Source organism: Lethenteron reissneri, chromosome 25, assembly GCF_015708825.2.
Source record: "Lethenteron reissneri isolate LAM-NWPU_2019-01 chromosome 25, ASM1570882v1, whole genome shotgun sequence".
Classification (NCBI taxonomy): Eukaryota; Metazoa; Chordata; class Hyperoartia; order Petromyzontiformes; family Petromyzontidae; genus Lethenteron; species Lethenteron reissneri.
Window position 1 is genome coordinate 5628668 of NC_083803.1, and position 20998 is coordinate 5649665.

General features: G+C 53.9%; 1 protein-coding gene across 1 annotated transcript in view; it reads left to right on the forward strand.

Annotated features, from left to right (window-relative positions):
• Positions 1 to 17791, forward strand: part of LOC133347091 (pleckstrin homology domain-containing family H member 1-like) — a 39885-nt gene extending 22094 nt beyond the window's left edge. The window contains 24 exon segments of the mRNA XM_061559044.1: positions 292 to 1412; positions 1801 to 1830; positions 1832 to 1892; positions 2001 to 2095; positions 3166 to 3409; positions 3563 to 3702; positions 4503 to 4613; positions 4995 to 5081; positions 6166 to 6324; positions 6578 to 6658; positions 7207 to 7395; positions 8097 to 8205; positions 8935 to 9047; positions 10274 to 10453; positions 11292 to 11389; positions 12358 to 12535; positions 12842 to 12997; positions 13273 to 13370; positions 13810 to 13951; positions 14094 to 14239; positions 14388 to 14517; positions 14927 to 15013; positions 15563 to 15736; positions 16318 to 17791. Of these exon segments, the coding sequence (XP_061415028.1) occupies positions 292 to 1412; positions 1801 to 1830; positions 1832 to 1892; positions 2001 to 2095; positions 3166 to 3409; positions 3563 to 3702; positions 4503 to 4613; positions 4995 to 5081; positions 6166 to 6324; positions 6578 to 6658; positions 7207 to 7395; positions 8097 to 8205; positions 8935 to 9047; positions 10274 to 10453; positions 11292 to 11389; positions 12358 to 12535; positions 12842 to 12997; positions 13273 to 13370; positions 13810 to 13951; positions 14094 to 14239; positions 14388 to 14517; positions 14927 to 15013; positions 15563 to 15736; positions 16318 to 16707 (4319 nt within the window). The 3' untranslated portion in view covers positions 16708 to 17791.
• The last annotated feature ends 3207 nt before the right edge of the window (positions 17792 to 20998 follow it).

Below are 20998 nucleotides of genomic sequence, written 5' to 3' on the forward strand. Positions count from 1 at the left end.
ACCCACAAGTACATGGATGAGCCTAAAATAAACCTTTTATCAATTTATAAATCTATCACTTAAAAAGCAATAACAAATCAGACCACAAATTAAATGTTCATCAACTTCTCGTGCAACGAAAAATTCAAGCATTTTCAAGTAAGGGGGAGGGGTTCATTTATCAGTTGTGTTTGTGACCATGAGGAGCTGCTCAAATGGGGTGCCACGTGGGTGGTGGTGAACCCCTCGTGACGCTCGCAAAAAGCGTTCCAGCGTGACTCGTGTCAACCACCCGGCTCTTCTCTCTCACAGCCACAAAGACGCTGCTGGCGATGATGGAGGAAGATGGGGACGACGACGACATAGACGGCGACGATGACGCGGACGCCGAATCGGGCGACCCGCGCAGAAACGCCGACTCGGTGGAATTGGCGGGGTCAGAGTCGAGGTCGTTCTTGCCGAGCGCCAGCGGCCAGAGTCCGGGCCGTGCGTCGGTGACGAGCGCCTGGGAGCCTCGCTTCCGCCACCCTGCCCAAGACGACGGCGGTGGCGTCGTCGTGCGCCAAGCGGAGCAGACGCTCGTGGCGCCAGAGCCGCGGGAGCAGTTGCGGCTCTACGCGCGAGCGGCGGGCGTAGCGGCGTCCAGCCCACCCCGGAGGCCGTGCACCGCTCCTCCTGTGCCGCCCGTTAGCCCGGCCTTTCCTCCGCAACCCGTCGCCACCGTGAGGGACGCCACTCCGACCCCAGCAAGCGCAGCTGGTCCTGCGCTTGCGGGCTTCGGGGGTGCGAGCGACGGTGATGCCGCCGCGTTGGAGCTGTCTCCGAGCCGCGTGTCTGCGCTGAGCCTCACTCCGCCCTCCTTCTCGTCGTCATCTTTCTCTTCGTTCTCCTCCTCTTCGAACTCCGCCTGCGGCCCCGCATCGGGCGCGGCCAACTCGAACTCGGTGCGCGACGCGGGCTCGGAGAGCACAACGGGAAACGCCGACGACGGCCGCGACGGCCAACGCCACGGCGACAAGGACGGCGGCAGCTCGCGCCGTCCGCATCAGGACACCCGCCCCGTGTGCACGACGCTCCCCAAGGTGCGCGCGGCCGCGGAGGGGATCGCGCAGCGAGCGTGCGGAACGGACGAAGACTCGGCGGAGCTTAGGTCAGAGTTCGCGCTCAGACGTCACATCCGCAGCCAACCGCCCATCCGCGCTCGCTTCGAGACCGAGATTGACACGGATGAGGAGGACGACGAGGACGACGACGACACAGAGGGAGAGACGGTCGCCGATGAAAACGCTGACGGCCGCTGCACGGCGGAGACGCAGAGGGAGGAGGAGAGCGACGGCATGGAGACCGATGACGGGGAGGGCGTGGCGGTGGTGGGGCAGGTGGCAAGCACCCCGGCGCCACCAACGCCCCCGCTCCATCGCCTGCCATCTTGGGTACAGTTTCTTACGTGCGGCTTGTTCCGCATCTTTTTTGTATTTTATTTACGACCGACGACCACTTCTCGCAGCCCATTTGTAATCGGTGTTAGCGCTGCACTCGCCAAAAACAAGTACCAGAAAAATATTTCATGTTTGGATTCGGCAACCTTCCAACACCACCAGATACTTTTATGGGCCTAGTTATACGGAAAATAAATAAAATATTGTGAAAAATTGAGTGTTCATAATTACAAAAATGCCGGTTTTAGATTTTAGTTTTTACCAAATTTCAGCTGTGTAGCCTTTCTAGAACATAATTCGAATTTACATCACTCATTTAGTCATGGCAGTCTAAATATATATTGTTATTCATTTAAAAAAGAATGTATTGCTTTGTCGACAGGAGAGCCGCATTTATGCCATTGCCAAGTCCTGGCCTGAGGATGTCAGGATCAGGGAGCGCTGGTGCGGAGTCCGTGGTCCCAGCGGGTCGGGGTGAGTCCGTTTGTCCGGCACGGGCGACGGCGCTTGTTGGCCTCGATAATCTGCTGCCCCCCTTTTGCCTGTCGCCTGTCGTACAATCCTCTCGCTCTCTCTCCACAGCCGTGTCAAGCCCAGTGGCCTGGGCGTCGTCGAACCCGTTCAGGAACTTCATCTACAACAGCGTCACGGCCCCCGTGTACGCCATGCTCAAGGGGGTGAGCGGCACCATCTGCAGATCACACGGCGCTGCACTAGCGGCACTCCCGCAGTTAACAGGGCCCAACATCTGTTTAAATGTTGTCGCGCAATTTCAAATGGTTTCCGTGATTCGTACAGTTGTGGCCATATTGCAGTGTTCTTCTATAAATGTCATGTGTCGTGAGATTACAAACAGTTTATTACATCGTGCCACTATTCTAATGTGCAGGTGTGCAAGGGTACCCCCCCATAGTTTTACCACGTGATACGTCTGCCATCTAGTGGCAAAATCTTAAAAACAAAATATTGTCCATGAGCAGCCGTGTCGTGCCCAATTCATCGCTTACACAATAGTTTAGAAGTCTCCTACTCGGATCCTTCCTCAAAGACAAAAGTCCCTCATTAAGCCATCAAGACTCGGATGAGTGTTGTGTGTTGTTCACAAATACCTATTAATGTCGGTACAGCCCATAAGGTGGCATGTTCAGCACCACCCCCTGCAAACTTAGTCTCCCCCGTGCCTTTGCTTGCACACACCGCACGAGGTATTCATTTATTGCTCGCGACAGGTTCAGGTACCACATGCTGCTGATGGTCTCCATGGCTGGGATTCGAACTGAGGGCGACGGTTTACAGTGCAGTGTGCGCATCATGATTCACTCCCGTTCCTCCATCGATTCAAGAGCAGGTTAATCTTTGTCTAGCATTCACGATATAAATTTTTAATTATTAAAATTATAATCCTGCCTTATTTGTATGTTGCCGTACTCTCCGTGAGCCTATATTTAGCATTAATATATAATTTGCATGACGCGCACGATTCGATGCGTGCGCATGCTGCGAGCAATGGCATCGATTTTTCACTGAGGAATCGATGAATTGTCACATGTACATATGTATGTAAGTTGAACTTCTTTCGCACTGTACGTAGCCAACCGTGCTCACCTCTATGACGATACAGATCCACTCTTACGTGCCAGGCTTACCTGTCCGCAACACGAAGCTGCCCCGCGTCACATGCAGCCTTCTACACCGTTGTGTCCAGTGCGACATTGTTCTGTCGCCCCTCCCGCTACGCGTGCTCCAGAAAGCGACGGAGTTGAGCGCGTCACCACTGTCGCCCGACCGGGCCTCGTGCTCGGACGAGGACGGCTCTTCGTCGTGCGCCAGTTCCCGCGCCTCGGCCTCCGAGCCTCCATCGTCGGCACCTCCGGCGCCACCGCCCGGACCCCCGCCCCTCCCACCGCAAACCCCCACCGTGGCCGCACAGCCCTCGACGGCCGCCGCTCGCAAGGGCAGCGGCCCCGGCAGCCCCCGCGCCGTCAAGAGAGGTGAGGCCTACAGATTGCTCCGTTGCTTCTGCTGATTTCTTGAAATCCTTACTCTCGTGCTTGCCTACGACGGATCATATCTCTGCCGGGTTGGCGTCGTTGCGCGGCTCACGTGGTGCCGTGCGTGCGTGTGCCTGCGTGCGTTGCGAGCAGGCGTGTCGATGTCGTCGATATCGTCGGAGAGTGACTACGCGATCCCGCCGGACGCCTGCTGGGCCGACAGCGACCACTCGGAGCCAGAGCACAAGTTGCTCAAGACCTGCTCGGCACGATCTTCGGACAGCGCGCGTGCCGTAAGCTCCCCCGCTTGTGCAGTTACAGTATCGGCATTCGCCGTTTCGGCGACACCGCAGTGCGAGAGTTTCGGGATGTGATGCCTGTCGCGTAATCGGGATGTATTTGGGAGCGCAAGAGATCAGTTGAGAGCTGAAAGTTTAAACAATGGATACAGTAGGGTAGCGTAGTTGGCTTGGGCTCTGCTGCAAGGAATTAAATTGGCCTCCTCTCCGATTTCCCCCTCTCCTGTTAGCCCAGCGCCCGTGAGTCCTTGGTGCAGTTGCACCACCTGCACACTCGATAATTATGCCACTCGATGAATAGATGTTGGCGTTATTAGAGCACCGAGCCAGCACCGCTTGGATTCCGCTTCCTGATCACAGATCCTCTCGCGATATAAAGCCCGGTGCTTGACGTACGTGTCGCTTGGCCGCCTTCTGAACTGAGCAGCCATTCGTAGGGTACGCATGCGGCGCCGCACGCCCGTTGCATCCTGCCTTGGGGGAGGGGCAAGGGTTGGTGGATCATGCAGAGATCGCCGCTTCTGTGCGAGAATTTGCATCCTGCAGGAATTCTACGTTGTCCCAGTAGATGGCGGTACAGCAAGTTTCTGCGCTGCGTGTAAAGAATTGAGAGTGCCGTCCAGCTTATAAGCGTGGGGTTTTCTTTGGGGCCCGCTGGTTTCCTCCGGCGTGCACAAACATTAATTCCGGCAGTGGCCCAACGTCCCCATCGCGGGACCTTCCTGCAAGAGAGCCTTGAGACTCGGTGTCGCTTTCCTGGGTGTGTAAAGGGAGTTCTTGACGTGCGTTGGCAGGAAACCCTGGAGAAGTCAGGCTATCTGCTCAAGCTTGGCGGACAGGTGCCCGCATGGAAGCGCCGCTGGTTTGTGCTGCGGGGCGGGGAGCTGCTCTACTACAAATCCCCGGTGAGACATCCGTCCCCAGGCCGCCGTTCCCGGATACCACGAATATTGTCCACGTCTGGGAATCGAACTTTTAAGTCACAGGGATTAAAGTGCAGTGCGTGAATCAATTGTGTAATGCTGCTCTGCTGCCTGGAATTTTGTCTCAATTTCAAAATCTTGATCGTATTATTTCTCATTTTTTTTGGTCTCATTTGCACAATTTTGTGGTGAAGAGAGAGACCCCTTTAGCTCTGCTCAATCAAAGTTACCGATGTCCTCGTGTGCCTTACGGTGTTGCCATGCATCCCATCCCTCAAGGCTGGCTGGGTGTTTGTCACTGTTAACTGGGGACCTAATGACTGCCCTCTCCCCCTCCGCCCTTCAACCCTTGAAATCTTGCAGAGCGACGTCATCAGGAAGCCCCAGGGGCAGGTCGAGCTGAACGCGTGCTGCCGCGTGGTTCGTGGGGACGAAGCTCAAATGATGCAGGTGAGGACCCCCGAGTCTCTTCCTTCCGCCAGAGGTCGCAACCGGGTACCCGATACCCGTACCCTACCCGATACCCGGCTACTCGTACCCGGCCGGGTACGGGTACCCGTTTGCGACCCTGGTGCGGCCGGGTACGGGTAGGCCGTGAGTCACTGGTAAGTAGCCGTTTGTCACTCATTTCGGGTAGGGTACGGGTATGGGTATTTGCGACCCTGGTGCGGCTGGGTACGGGTAAGGAATCAAAACCCGTTTGCGACCTCTGCCTTCCGCCGTTCGGTCCGGCAAAGCTGTGCCACCCGACGGCCCCTTCAGAATAGAGATACGGGGGTGGCCAGGTGGCTCATGTGTCGGAGGCTTCGAGCCCACGCCGCCGAGGTGCCAGCATCAAGTCTGGGCTTGAGCCACCCGAGATCAAAAGCCGGGTTGCCAAGTGTATCGAGTTGATGATGGTCTCGGTACGGTCGGCAATTATTGCACGGAGAAAAATTATGTTAAATTTCATCGGTTTGAATGCGGGAAAGTGCGCCCCCTACTGTGTGTGTGAATTGAGAGTCACTTGAAGGTATTTCTGGAGTGCTGTTGTAGCTCCTTCCACCGACCATTCTCTAACATGGCATGATGCACTGTTTCTACAACAGTTCTCAATAGATTAAGTTGTTTATGGAAATCACGCTGATAGCATCATCAACAACCGTGCTCTAGCCACTGCTGTGTGAAGGCCTCCCTAATTAACGCATTTCAACCTCTCACGATCGTTTGCGACGATTCCTGCCACGTCTGCGTGGGACGTTCACCCGCGCGCGTTTTTTCCTCTGACTCTCTACGACCGCCCCCCCCCCCCCCCAATTGATTGTGTTAATAACTTGGTTGGAATAAAATCGAGAGGAAAATAAATGTGAGGCTACGTCAAGCTGGCGCCACCTGTGGCCGTGCAGCTGGTGACGGGGGAATGTCACCATCTCCGCGACCATTCTCTCGGTGGCGCGTTCCCTCCCTCGTGGCTGTCTGCCGCCGTCTTTCCTCTACGGCACGGCCGATATCAACGCGGTTCGAGCCTCCGATGCCGTGTTTTTTTTTTGCGCAGCTGGTGACGGAGAAGCGCGTGCTGTTCCTGGCGGCCGACTCGCCTAACCTGCTGGAGGAGTGGGTGCGTGCGCTGCACGCCGTGCTGCACGTGCAGGCCGCCCGCCCGGGCCTCGTGTGGCCGCACCTCAAGCCCTGCGCGCACGGCTGGCTCACCAAGGTGCGCGCGCGCGCACGCCCAGAACACGTGTCCGCGTTGAGCCTGGTGTCGCACACGGGATCGAACCCACGACCCTTATGCATACCGGGCGAGGGAGATGAGATTTGACGCCGCCGTGGCGTCGGTTGAATATCTCCTTTCTCAACTATCTCAGTCGAACTCCGTGGTGCCCCCTCCCTACGTTGTGTACATCTCTGCTGTCATTCTCTGGGCTGTGTTTGCTCCGTCCTCCACCCCCTCCCCCCCGCCACAGGTGAAGCATGGCTACTCCAAGCGGGTATGGTGCGCTCTCGTCGGGAAAGTCTTCTACTACTTCCGCAGCCAGGAGGACAAGGTGGGCGGAAGCAGTCGCTGAGCTCCCGAGCCAATCCCCGGTTTATGACGATTTGCTCGCATGTCCACCAGCAAGCTGGCTCGAAGAAGAATAACTTGAAAGCCTTCAGTATACTTTACAGAAGCAGTTGTTTTAGGTTTAATTTAAGATAGTCGGCGAGTCAATTTACTATTTATTTTAATGCGACTACGTGCTGTTATGTCCGTAACGTACGTTTAATAACACATTCTGGTATCCGAACTTCTGAGAGCATATTGATATGCGCGGGATGATAATGTGTGAAGACCCCAGTGTGTGGGCCGGCATAGAAATTGGCCACGGGGGTTCTTGTTAAGATTTGGCACCGCTTCATTCGCAGCGGAAAGAACACAGCCTGGAAAAGGAACACCGTGTCTCCACTTTGTGTTTAATTATTTTATGTATTTTGTTTCGCTTTCGATAACAAGCCAGCGTTACTAACGAGCCACGGGAGGCGTGATGCGGACGTGGCGCGCCTGACAACCTGTGCTCACGCCGCCCACCCGCCCAACCCTCGCTCGCCCCGACAGATGCCCCTGGGACAGCTGAACGTGCGCGGTGCGCGCGTGGAGGAGGTGGACCGCTCGTGCGACTCGGACGAGGACTACGAGGTGACGTCGGCGCGGCGCAGCGTGGCCGCCCCCCCGCACCTCACGCTGTGCGTGCAGCCGCGCGACCAGGGCCCCACGTACCTGCTCATCGCCGGCCGGCACGAGAAGGTGCGGCGCTGTGTGGGATAGTCCGGTGTGGAGTGTTTCGGTTGTGGTGCGTTGCGGAGTGGTGCAAAGTGCTTGTGGCGTAGTGCGGTGTAGTGCGGCGCGGAATGGTGCAGCAATTGGTACACAGCGTCACCAGTGCGCGTGGCCCCAGAGTGAACACGTTCATTCCCTCCAGTAGCACCACAAGCAGCCTCACCTGTGTGAGCGGCCGTGATGCTACGGTGCCGAAACAGGTGATCTCACTTGCGTGAGCTTCATTGGTGGTAAAGAATCAACCCAGGTGACCTTGACTGTGTGAGCCGTCATTGACCCCTTACCTGTAGATGCTTCCATAGTGATAGATAGCCATTGCAGTTGACCCTCACCTGTGTGAGCATCCGCAGTACTGTAGCGTACGAACAGGCGATGTCATCTGTGTGAGCACCCATAATGTAGAACCGTCCCAGGTGACCCCTCACCTTCGTGAGCCCCGACACTTGAGATAACCTCACGCAAGCGAGCGAGCGCGCACAATGCTGCAATGCCATCCCAGGTGATTTTGCCCGAGTGAGCGTGAGCTTCCATGATTGATTTGGCGCTCTCTGTGGGCGGCCGCGTGAGTGAGCACCGCAGGGTACCCACAGCAGAGCAACGGGTCGGCGCTCGCGTACCCACACGGCGTGCTGTGTGATATGTGTGTGTGCGTGCGTGCGCGCGTCTAGGACACGTGGCTGTACCACCTGACGGTGGCCGCGGGGAGCACGAGTGGGAAAGTGGGCACGGAGTACGAGCAGCTCGTCGGCCAGCTGATGGACATGGATGGAGACCCGAGTACGCCGTCCACTCTCTCACCGACGCTCGCCGCTCACTCCCCCGCCCTACTTTCGCAAACGTGCACCGCTCACGAACGCCGCTCGCTCGCCACTTCTTTTCCACCGATAAAAGTTCTCAGCTCACACGCCGTCGTGTTTATTCGACCGATGAAACGAGTTTCACTTCGGCTCTGTCTGTGGCCACCACGTGATGCATGCACAGTTTGTGAATTATTTTAACGCTTTCCAACTCATCTTGGATGCGTTTCTCCTCCGTAATGTGTGCGGTGGGGGTATGGCACGATAACTCGAGTAAAGATGATCCTACGTGAACGACATCTGCGGTTTAAAGTTATGTTGTTTTTTGGAATGTACCCGATTGAAAACTAGTCACATTGGTCAAAGGGTTGCCCCATACTTAGCAGACGCCAAACAGAGAAAAAATTGGATGTCTGCTCGCATGTAAACGCATTTATATCGCAGTTATTTGGCCGCTACTATAAATTCGCACGTGATAATGTAAGCCACTTCCATGAGCCAGCATGTGTTGCCAGGTTCCCTCTAAACAAGAGCTTACAGCTCAAAATGTTTTACCTGGTGAATCCAATGTTTGAGTTTTAAAACATACTTGTGAAAGCGAACACGCGATGGAGAGTGCTAGAGAATCCCGTGCAAACGAATGATCTTTCCTTCACTTGTGTTCTTGTGTCGGCTGATGCGTTTCTCGTTGCGCCTGTGTGCCCTGCAGGCTCGCTGCTGTGGCAGCACCCGACGCTGTGCTTTAGCAAGGAGGGCATCGCCCGGCCGCTCACCACGCTGCCCTCGCAGGCGCTGCACACCGAGGCCGTCAAGCTGTTCAAGGTACCCCGCACGCACAGGCCTCTTACCCCAGCGTTCGTCCGTGGTTTAACTTTAATAACCTATGTTACATTGCATTCCGATGTGTTTAGATTGTACTTGCGGTTCACGGTCACCGATTGCGTTGGGGGTGCCACGGTGGCGAGATGTTAGCTACCTCACCTGGCATACAGGAGGTCATGGGTTCGATCCCGACGCCGACGCCTGTTTATTTGGAGTTTGCGTGTCTTTCTGCCCGTAGTCGCTTGGATTTTTCTGTGGGATGCTCTGGGTTTTCCCTCCACATTTAGAATCTACGTGCATTTAGAGTGTTTGGCTGCTATACATTTCTACGTGATAAGCCACTTCGTTGAGCTATCATTTGTGGCCAGGTTGCTTCTGAGAAAGAGCGAAAACGCTCAGTGGGCCTTGCCTGGTAAAATTAAAATAGTTAAATAGTTAGTGTTTGCTTTGTTAAATTTAAATTTTTTAGTAAATTTAATTTTGTTCATCAAAAAAATGTAGTCGTATTTTTTTATTTTTGTGCTTTTGAACGCTTCCTTATTCCTGTAACACATGAAGCACACGTATAAAACCCATTACTTGTGGAACTAGGATCTCTACTGGACAACATCTGTACCAGCACAGGATGCCCATGAAAATAGAGACGAGCAGCTCATTGGGCCCTTGTTGCTGAAATCAATAAAATCTAGATAAGAATAATATAGCAACGTGTTTTATTACACAGAAAATAGTCGGCATACAGTGGTTTTCACTTACACAACCCCCCCCCCACCCCCCGATACGATTCAATTGCGATGATTCTGGGTTATGGTTCGATTCAACAGTAGATTGTATTTTTTTCATTTTGCACGGTTGTGTTTATATTACCTGTCTTGTTTGTTCTGTCTCATTCATTCGATTAACTTATTTGTGGGTAAGCATGGATTGTAAATACAGCAATCTTTGTTTACCAGCACGAGTCAATGCATTTACCGAAAGCGAAAACAAATTCTACACACATACAGGAAAGATTTTACAAGTTGAAGTAACCGATTGTTATTAACTTAGTAAATAGGTTTATGGCAGATGGACAAGTGGAGCGAAATGAAAGAGAATTGTGAAGCCTTTGTGAATGTAAACACTGACATTGCCGTAACGCAGGGGGCTCATGCCTAACTAACGCCGCTTCTTCCCATTGTGTCTGTTGCGTCGTCGTCGTTGTGTGCGTGCGTGCGCTTGTACGCCAGTCGTGCCAGCTGTTCATTAACGTGCTGATAGACGCGCCCGCCATCGACTACCACGTGTCGCTGGCACAGAGCGTGCTGCAAGTGTGCCTCTCGCACCCCGAGCTGCACAACGAGATGTACGGCCAACTCATCAAGCAGACGAGCCGGCGCCAACCACTCAACCACTACTCGCTCCTGCAGGCAAATGCGCGAAACACAGTCACCCACACGTTCACCCTCTTGAGGCTATGCAGGAGCCGGTGCATGTTGGCGAAGACCTATGAGAGCAGTGTGACACACAAGGCAGTGGTGTGGCGAACACCTCAACCAGCCACCTTTGGTTCCGGTATTCGACTACTGCGCTGTTCGCATATGTGTGTCGCACACGGTGGCGGTGCGGGTGACGGAACTCCTGGGCACGTTGTTCTGATATTTACAAACATGTGCAGTCAGCTTACGTACAATTACCACTAATTGTGAGTGGTACGACTAATTTCATGATGAGGTTAATTGTCTATTTTGTGCAAAATGTTCTAAGAAGTCGAAAGGAAACTTTAGATTCTGATTCCGATGGCCACCGTGGGTGTACACGGCTATGGATCAAACTCGGGCGCCGAGGTTTGTAGCTCAGCACTCTTAACTGCCACCAAGACAAATTTCCCCTGTATAGCCTTAACAGACTGGTGGGACAAGTGCTGTTAGCGTGCACCTCTGAAAGACGGCATGGCACATGAGGGGGTGGGTGGCCAGCACCACGCCCGGCCGTCTTTGTCTCCCCAGTAGCGATGTTTACACACTGCACCAGGTACTCATTTGAGGCCGAGTCGACCTAGAAGAGGCCCAGGAATGATTCCGATAATCGTCACTGGTGTTGGCCGTGAGCGGGAATCGGACTCGAGTCAACAGTGTTCGTAGTGCAGCGCGCTAACCATTGCACCGCCGCTCCACACACACATTGCACACGCACACACACATCCAGTCGCGCACCAGGTATGGGTTGACGCGGGAAAGTGGCTGATGTGGCGATGCCGCTTCGCAGGCGTGGCAGCTGCTGGCGCTGGCCGTGTCGCTCTTCCTACCGCAGCACCGCTTCCTGTGGTACCTCAAGCAGCACCTGCATCGGCACGCCGACCCCAGGTGGGCAAGGCCACAGCGAGATGCTACGGGGAGTCGCGACGGGGCCCCACGTGCTCTCTTGTTCTCGGATTATTGGGTTCGGGTTGCAGTTTAGGATTGACGTGTTCAGGTGTTCAGGGTTGGGGACCGAGCGGATGTGGGGGTTGAAGAACGAGGGTTGACGTTTTGAGCGAGATATTTGTTGGTGGTAATATAAAGCGAGGGGAATAGAGTTGGGATTTAAATTTGGGGGTTTGTGGTTAGAGGTACAATGGTTAAATTGTTATAAAAAAAAAGTTGTGAGGTTAGAGTTTTGAATTGAGCTTTTAGAAGTTCAGGGTTTTAGTGTTTGGATTTTAATGTGTAGGTTTTATGGGGATTTGTGTCACGGTTTGAAAGTTGGGATTCAGGCTTACGTGTTTAAGGTTTGGTGCAAAAGGAATAGAGTTAAAACAAGCATTTCTGCAGGGTCAGCCTATCACCTAACATCTAAATTAACCATACATGTATACAAGTGTACGTGTGCTTACCTACCTGCATGTGTACATACCTCTCTGTGTGTGTGTACATGCACGTGTGTGTAGCGGTTAGCACACTGCACTATGAACCCGTCGACCCGAGTTCGATTCTCGCTCACGGCCAACACCAGTGATGATTATCTGAACCAGTCTTGGGACTCCCCAAGGTCGACTCAACCTCAAATGAGTACCTGGTGCGATGTGTGAACATTGCCACTCGGGAGACAAAGGCGACCGAGCGTGATGCTTCTCATTTATTTAGAACTGCTTTTTGTGTTTAATTTGTTGTCCTACCCCCGCACCTCCAATTAGCTTTGGTTGGCTACGTACGATGGGAAAGAAGTTAAACGTACATACATGCTGGCCACCCTCCCCCTCGCGTGCCGTGCCGGCCTTCATAGGTGCTCGCTTAACAGCACTTGCCCCAGCAGTCTGTTACAAGGCTACAGTGGGGATCTTTTGTCTTTGCAGGTCAGAGGTGGGCAAGTACGCGGCGTACTGCGGGCGGTGCGTGGAACGGACGCTGCGCGCGGGCGACCGGGTGGCGCGCCCCTCGCGCGTCGAGATCCTCTCCCTGCTGCTGCGCAACCCCTTCCACCACTCGCTGCCCTTCAGCATCCCCGTGCACCTCGCCAGCGGCGCCTACCAGGTGGAGCGCTCTACCCGGGGGGGGGGGGCACGTGCTCACTCTACTCCCCTGCACACACTCCCCTACCTCTCTCCTCCCGTCGCGCACCCTCCTAACTCTCCTAGCTCTCTTGTCTTGTCTCACTCTGTTGCATATCTTGCAAATGTCCACTCCAGTGAACGAGGTTAATTGGATTTAGGCGTTTCGCAATCCCCTGCATGATCCGCCCAACCCTTTCCTTCAAAGCACCCGATCGCAGGCGTGCGCCACCGCCCGCCCATGCGTCCCGCCGGTTGCGCGGTGTTGACCACGCACCGTCCACCGCAGGTGGTGGGCTTCGATGGCTCCTCGACGGTGGAGGAGTTCGAGGCAACGCTGGCGACGGCTGTCGGGGTGCGGCACTCGCGACTCTCGGGGTTTGCGCTCTACATCGACGACCCGTCTGGCCACAGCACCCTGCACTGCCTGCACGCCGCCGTCAAGGTTCCCACTGCAACCCTGCACCCCCTCAGTCAACGGTGCCCACTGCACCCTGAATCCCCCTCAGTCTTTTCGCACTCTTTCAGCCTTCATTGTAACTGTCCCATGACTCTGGTAATTCACGCCGGGGCGAGGCCCTCCGGCCCCGAGAGCTACCGAAGGCAGGGTTTTCCAGTCGGCCGGGAAGCGGACGGAGGAAGCACGGCAGCCAGCCGCTTGGGGGGGGGGGAGGGGGCGGTCGTTGGCGAGCTATTGACAGGTGTGGCATGTCGCGGCAGGTGTGCGATGTGATTTCACGATGGGAGCAAGCGCTCAAGGGGCACCAGGCGGGGCCGCACGAGGCCGCCCGCACCGTCCGACTCACCTATAAGAACAGGTGGCGGCCTCCCCACCAGTCCCACGCGATTGTGCCTGTGCCAGTCTTTGTGTGCGTGGGATTGTGTGTGTGTGTGTGCAAATCTGTTTGCGTGTGTGAGTGTGCGTGTGCGCGAGTCTGTTTGTGTGCGCGAGTCTGTGTGGGAGTCTGTTAGGGGGGCGAGTCATGCGTGTGTGAGTCCGTGTGTTGTCTATGTATGTGTGCGTGTGTGAGCTTGGCAGTGTTGGGAGTTTGTGAGTGGCCAAGAGTGCCACCTTGCACTTGTGATTCAAGGGTTATGATTCACATCAACGAATTATTCTTAGTTTTCGTCTAATTTTTACCCCTCTGGATTGTGTTGCTTGCTTATGTTGTCCATTCTGTGCGTATATCGCGAGTGTACGAATCGAATGAGTGCGACCGTTACTCGTCTCTGCCTGCGCTACCCGTGCGTGCCCAGGCTCTACTACCGCTCGCGGTGGCGTGACGAGAGCGAGCGCGAGCGCATGCTGCTCGCGCACCAGGTGAGCGCGGAGGTGGCGAGCGGACGCTTCCCCGCCAGCAGGGCGCTCGCCCTGGAGATGGCCGCCCTCATGGCGCAGGTGAGGCGATTGCGCATGCCTCTCCCGTCCTCTTTTTTTTGCTCGTTGAGATCACGTCGCTGTCTGAGAATGCTTGCCTCAACAAGTCCGTTAAAGGCTACGTGGGGGCGCGGCATGGGGTCATTCTGTATGCGAGTTCCAGGTGGAGTACGGAGACCTGGAGTGGCCCACATCCGCCCTGGCTAGCTCCTCCCCTCCTCAGCACGCAACCAATCAGATGCTGGCACAGGCTCTCGACCGATTCTACCCCCAGCATTACAGAGCGGGCTCCGGTCCCGAGCAGCTCCGGTATACACACGCACGTGCACACGCTTATTCACCCACCGATACGACACACGCGGGCAGAGGTGGCATGCGACGCGGACGTTTGTACCGATGGTCTGTGCGACCGACTCATCCCCCCGCCTGCCTCCGTGCACCCCACGCGTGCGTACAGGCAGCTGTGCAACTCGCTGGCGACGCGCTGGAGCGGCCTGCATGGGCGCTCGGCCCCGGACTGTGCCCGTATATTCCTGACGGTGGTGCGCAAGTGGCCCTTCTTTGGGGCCACGCTCTTCAGCGCCAAGGTGAGGGAGCGGTTCATCGATGTGGTGCTGCGCATAGCTTGGCTCGATTCACCCGTGATTTCCTGTGGCTCATTTTAGTGACCCTCTAGATAGAATTCCTCCCGATTCATATGTGTACGTACGTACGACTTTCAACTGTACCTCTTTGGATACGTTTATTCGTGACGGACATGATTTTGCTGTCAGCCTTGTCACGGCGGCATCTGATGATTTCCACACTGTGAAGTTTCCAAGGCACGCAGTACAATTTTATTTGTTTTCAAAGATGCTTTCCGTCGTAAAAATGTGCTATGTAAACCGTTCCGGTTTGATGACAGCTTCATTTTTTAAACACGGTTGGATCATGCCAACGGATAATATCATTGAGATTTATTAAAGTTTCCGTCATTGTGTGACACCCCCCCTCCAGCCCGTGCTGCCGTCACTGCTGGGGGAGGGCGCGGTGTGGCTGGCGGTGAAGGAGGACGGAGTGAGCATCCTGCAGGGACCCGCTATGGTACGCTTGCTGCATATCGTGGACTTGGCTTTTACTTTTATAAATACATTTGGATCTTTCTCGATAAATGTTATCCTTGTTATCCAATTGGTGTCACGTGACGGGATGAAGAATCGGTTTGGAACTCACGCGAAACATTGTAACCCTTGATATTAGAGAATTGCCCATGGAAGTGGATATTACAGAATTACTTCCAAGATTCCTTCAAGTTACCTCTTAGCACCACCGTAGTGGCAGCAAATTCCCCACATAGCTTGCAACGGAGTGCATGTTCAGTTGCAATTTAGCACCCTTTGGCCAACTTGAGTGCAGAACCAATGGTTTTAATGAGGCTTATGCATCACACCTGGATGAATGTGATGTTGCACCGCTTATCGTGGGATACCGTTGGGAAACCGTGAGGATATCATGCACGCCTACGCGCGTAGTGCACAGACGGTGGGATTATGGCTTTGCATCGCTGGTGCCTTGCGTCACCGTGAAGCTCCAAGCGGAATGCCGTGGACTGACACAATGTGGCGTGGCGTGGTTCCCCGTGGCTCCGTGCAGCGCTTGCTGGCCGGGTACCCGTATCGCTCGGTGATGTCGTTCGGAGGCTGCGGCGATGACTTCATGCTGGTCGTGGAGTCGGCCTCGATTCCGTGCCGGCAAGGTGACGTCCCCTCACCTCAGCGAGCCCGACCGCCCACGCACAAGTTGCTCTTCCGCATGCCCTCGCCCAAGGTATCGCCGCCGCATCTGGGGATCGTCAAACATGAGGATGCTGCTCGCACACACAGGCGCTCGGCTTGAAGCCTCTGCACCAAAATATATGTATTTTTTTAAAATATATGTGATGATAGTGGTGCAGAGGAACAAATGATAACGTATTGAAACATAAAACATTTGTAATGAGTCGTGGTATACGTACATTTTAAATGTTCATATTGACCATAGAGGGATTTAATGGGCTTTGTTAAGGGCACATCGCTGGAAGGGGATGACAGCTGAGGAGGCTGGTGAAAGTACGCCAGCCAAAGGAGTGAACTACCACCATAGAGATGGAGCGATGGCATCAGTTCATGTGCACGAGTGCAGGAGTGAGATGGAGTGTTGCGGTGCAGGACCACGTGGGATGCTGGCAGCATGTGACAGGCCCCTTCCAGCAGTGGATTTATCATGGCTGCTAATGACGCTGATTTACCACTACGTAATGTTCACTACTAGTATGTCAACAGTTTGTTACGGTTACGTGATTGGTATATATAGACACATATGCACTTGCAAATATGTTCTTGTGCATCGATTTCCTTCGGCATCCCTAGATCCTGGAGATAACGTTGCTGGTGGCCAGCTATGCCAACAGCCGCCAAAACCAGCAGCAGGGCTTCCAGCATGCAGGGGTGTCAGCCCTGCAGCCAGTTGGCTTTGCCACTCTGCAGCAGGGTGAGGCGAAGGGTCCCGTGCCCGTCGCGTCAGCTCACACGCCTGCCGCAGGCGGTCGCCCCCAGCAGCTCCCGCACTCTCCACAGCGGCCGCTGCCGCAGTCGCCCCAGAGGCCACTGCCCACGTCGCCGCTGCGCACGCAGCCGATCTTCACAGCGGCTCCAGGTGGCGCCTGCCGTGGAGCGGGCAACTCGACGGACAAGAGGCGCGCTGTCCCCGCAGGCCCTGCCACGCTGCCTCGTGCCATGAAGGGGCCCACCGTACTGTGACGGCGTGCCACGGTTTCTGTGCTGCTGTCGTCGTTTAAAGTTGTTCTCGTTCGCTGTTGCGTTCACTTTTGCGAGTTCTCTTTCTGTCAGTGGTCTTAACCTTTTAGAACGATCGACCGTGCAAGTCTTAAGTCAACGACTGTTGGCTGTGGTCGTGAATTCCTCTTTGTTTTCTTTTTATTGCACACTTCTTGACGCGAACGTGAGTCTTGCGCTCACAGCTCGGTACGTTTTGTACACCCTCGCCAGGCCGTGCGTAGCAGCAGTTGTTTATTTTTATTGAGAGAGTAGATGAGCACGGGACTTGGGATAGTGATTGCGCAGGGTGTGACACCAGGCCGCCTGCCCGAGTGTCGAGTAGCCTACCTCAGCTGCGTGAGACGCGCCAGCCCACGTGACACACACGAACGGGGGGAGTTATTTGCACAGGCTGTGCGCCGTGGGCCAAAACCAGGGGCCGCCGAGTTTCCACGTTCGAGAATTGTCGAACGAAACGCAGAGTGAATGCCAAAGACCAAGCAAGGGCGTGGCTGCATTTTTGTTAAAGTTCAAACTGACGTGGCTACGCCGGTAGCTAGAGTTGTGAATCTACCGGGGGCCGAGAACACGTTTCTGCCTCGCAGTCATTCGTCACCGCACACAGATAAACTCGAGTCAACCTCGCCACCAAGAGTGGCCCTGGTGATGAGTACTGCGTCCTGCACCTAGTTAACTGAGTCAAGATCAAGTGTCGTGGTCTTCACGACCCTAATCCTCGACAAAGACTCGTAGTAGTGTTAGCCTTGTTTTTGAAGACAACGTTGTACAATTAACTATTAAGCCGGGCATTCTCTCAACATGGAGTTTTTGGCCAGTTGTGCACATTTACCAACCCTGGCCCGCATCGTATTGTTGTTGGCTTCTGTAATCCTGTTTGAAGAGTGTGACGGTTTTGGTTTTGCGCCACTACACGTTATAAAGTCGGAACGGGTTTAACTTTGGTGACGAGTGGTGGCGTGTCTTTCGGGAGCCACCGACAGACCACGAGTGGACACAGTAAGAGTGTCGGCCTTTACTGCAGGCTGTACATTGTGAAGACACCAAATTTGTCGGTGTGAAAAAAAAACAAGTAGCAAAGAATTACCACATCAACACGTGTCAGAGACACCAGGCACGTGTGAAATAGAGCACGCGCGTGCGCACACACACCTCCAAAGGTCCTTACCCTGTCCCACTCCACAACCCAGCTCACTCTTAATGCAGGGAATGCAAACAAAGACAACGATCCCCCCGTATAGCCTGCAACATACTGTTGGGGCAAGTGCTGTTAGCGAGCTGCTATGAAGGCCGGCATGGCACACGAGGGGGTGGGTGGTCAGTACCACGCCCGCCTTTGTCTCTCCAGCGGCGATGTTTACAAAAACCACACCAGGTACTTATTTGAGGCTGAGTCGACATAGGGGAGGCCCAGGACCGGTTCAAATAACCGTCAGTAGCGTTGGCCGTGAGCCGAACTCGAGCGGCCGGGGTTCGTAGCGCAGGGGACGCACACGCACACTCAAAAAGTTTGCAGCTATCCAAGACAACCGACTGTACCGGCCTGAGCCACCAACCATCCGGTCACGGCACAGCTACAATGGTTGTTACGCACAACAAAGGTGACTTAAAGAAAAGCATTCACGTGGCGACGCTTGCGGTAAACACTCGGGTCCAGTCACCGGTGAACAATTGCCACTTCAGCGAACGCCGCCCATCACAGCTCGAGGCGCAGCACAGAGTTGGAACAGAACCCGTAGCACTGGATCAGACGGCCGACCGACCGATTGACCGAAGTTTGTTATCAAACGTCCTTCCGCAACAGCCAAAAACCAGGAACTTGTGACCGCTGCCTGTCTCCTGCGTCCCCTGCAGCGCTGCCGGAATAACACACGGATACATGTTTTTTCCCCCACGTGTGTAAAACCTCCTTTATAACAGTTTGGGTGATATAGGAAGTCAAGTCCTTGCAAGCCCAGGGTTCCACTTGCCACGAGACCATGGGTCGGCAACCAAAATAACTTTAAATCAGCCATCTTAGTCGAATTTGGTTTTAAAAAAGGAATCCAACTTCAATATTTCAAGAGGCACAACGCACGTGAATACGAGACGGGTGGCCCATACCAGACAAGGTCACGAAGCGGTCCTTTAAAGAGCCGCATGTGGCCACGTAGTCGCAGCTTTGCGACTTGCACAGCACAGCCGCTGTAGCAGCTGCTCCTGCGAGCGGCCAACCTCGACGCTGTCACTGAGCTGCGTCTGCTGAGCCGCAGACAAGCCCCGCTTTCAACAACAATAATAACAACCTAAAACTACATGATTAGATTTACAAGGTTTAAACCCACTGAGCTATTAAGGGAGGGGGGGGGGGGGGGTTCAGGGGCAACATGACAACACCTGATAGCTCGCCCGTGTGGCTAACAACATCATGTGGGGATTTATAGTAAAGCGGCTAAATAATCAAAACGCACGTTTCTAAATATGCAAGGCTAAAACAAATCTGGAGGATCTGGAGAGAAAAACAAATTCCAGGGGGGAGAGAACACGCAGACTCTGACTTTCGAGACGACGCCTGGGTCCGGATCGAACCCACGTGCTCCTGGATAGCAGGCGAGGGATCGAACGCCTTTCCACCGCACAATGACGGTGGTCTATTTATAACGCGCACAATTTTGACAACAACCAAACCGGTTTTAGCGCGACTCTGGAGGCGTGGAGCCCAGCTCGGTTTATAGCTCTCGCCAGAACAGGGTCGTCTTTGGCTGCCTTTTTTCCCCCAAAAGTGAATCAAGATTCGAGTGCTCCCTGTGGGAATGGGGGAACGGCGTTCCAGACGGACGCAGCGACCGTGGGGAAGGGTCGGCAGCGGCGGTCTCGTGATTGAGGAACGACGAGCAGTTCTAGATTTGAAGCTTTCGTGACTGCAAGGATTCATACTCTTAGGTTTTTCGGTAAAGTCACGTAAAAAAAAATAAAAATCACATTTTATTATTATTTTATTTTAATTATTACTTTATTTCTACTATTACTATTATTCTATTATTACTACTATTACTTTTAGTAATTTAATTTTTTACCTACGTGACTTTACCGAAAAAACATAAAAATATAACGACGAGCAGGTCGAGGGATGTGCCACGAGGTGCAAAAGGCAGATCTGAGAGGAGGTCGCGGTGACGGGAGAATAACAACCCTCTGTACTCAATCCGTGCAGCCTCCTCTCTTATCTCGGCCAATGGGCCACCGCCACAAATGAATCCTTTTCACGCCTGCTCAATTACAACCACCTGCAGCAGAGACTCGGCCACCTTACAAAACAGCCAATGCGAACCATAACCACTGTGCCGCCTGTCAAACGATGTCCCTCCAACCTCGAGGTCCCACTGGAATGCTCCATTGCACGTTTGATCACTTTGGGCCACCGGGTGCGCGGTCTAAACTACAATGTATTTATACACAACGCCAAGAATACCTGAGTTCGCACGACACCTCGTCACGCGGGATGCTGTCGGCGTGACTGCCGCACTGCGAGCTAGAACCACTGGGGTTGGTCTTGCCATGGACACAGCCGGTTTTATCATTTCACACAGATTGACGATACGACCACTATCGTTGTTAATGTAGGTGCCAGAACATGCGATTTGTTGTAAACGTAAGCACAGCTTTGCAGCATTTTAAACGCTTGTTTTGTAACATTTTACCCTCCCACAATAAAAACAATTCAATTAGCGGCGTCATTTTTGGAGTCATGATTTCTCGCGAGCCCTGTTCCCACCGTGCAAGGGCTCGTGAATTGATAATCTACTGCTGGATGAGGACAACCTTGGGGGTTATTTGACCATAAATCACCATGCCGATTAGTGCGGGGTTGGTGATGGTGGTGACCATCGACGTGGGAGCATAACATGTCGTAGAGTACACCAATGTATGTTTCTTCACTGCCGTTTTCATGTGCGCCACGTAGCCGAGGGGCTGCAGAAACGTATGTTACGTAAATTACAGCATAGATTACAAAAAAGCTATTAAACTGTACATTTGACTTTTGGGTCATGGAATTCACGCAGTGGTACACGGTTGGTGCCGAGAGAGGAAAAAACTTTGCAATATAGGTTACGTAAGTGAATTGTTGAGCCTCGACGAAATTGGCTTTGGCACCACCAGCGGATGTTCGGCTCTGTCTAAAAAGTATGTGACGTCGCTCTTGTTGGATAATCTGCCAAAAAAAAACACTTTCAGCCTTTAAATGCCGAAAAAGAGCCATTTCTCGAGACTTATT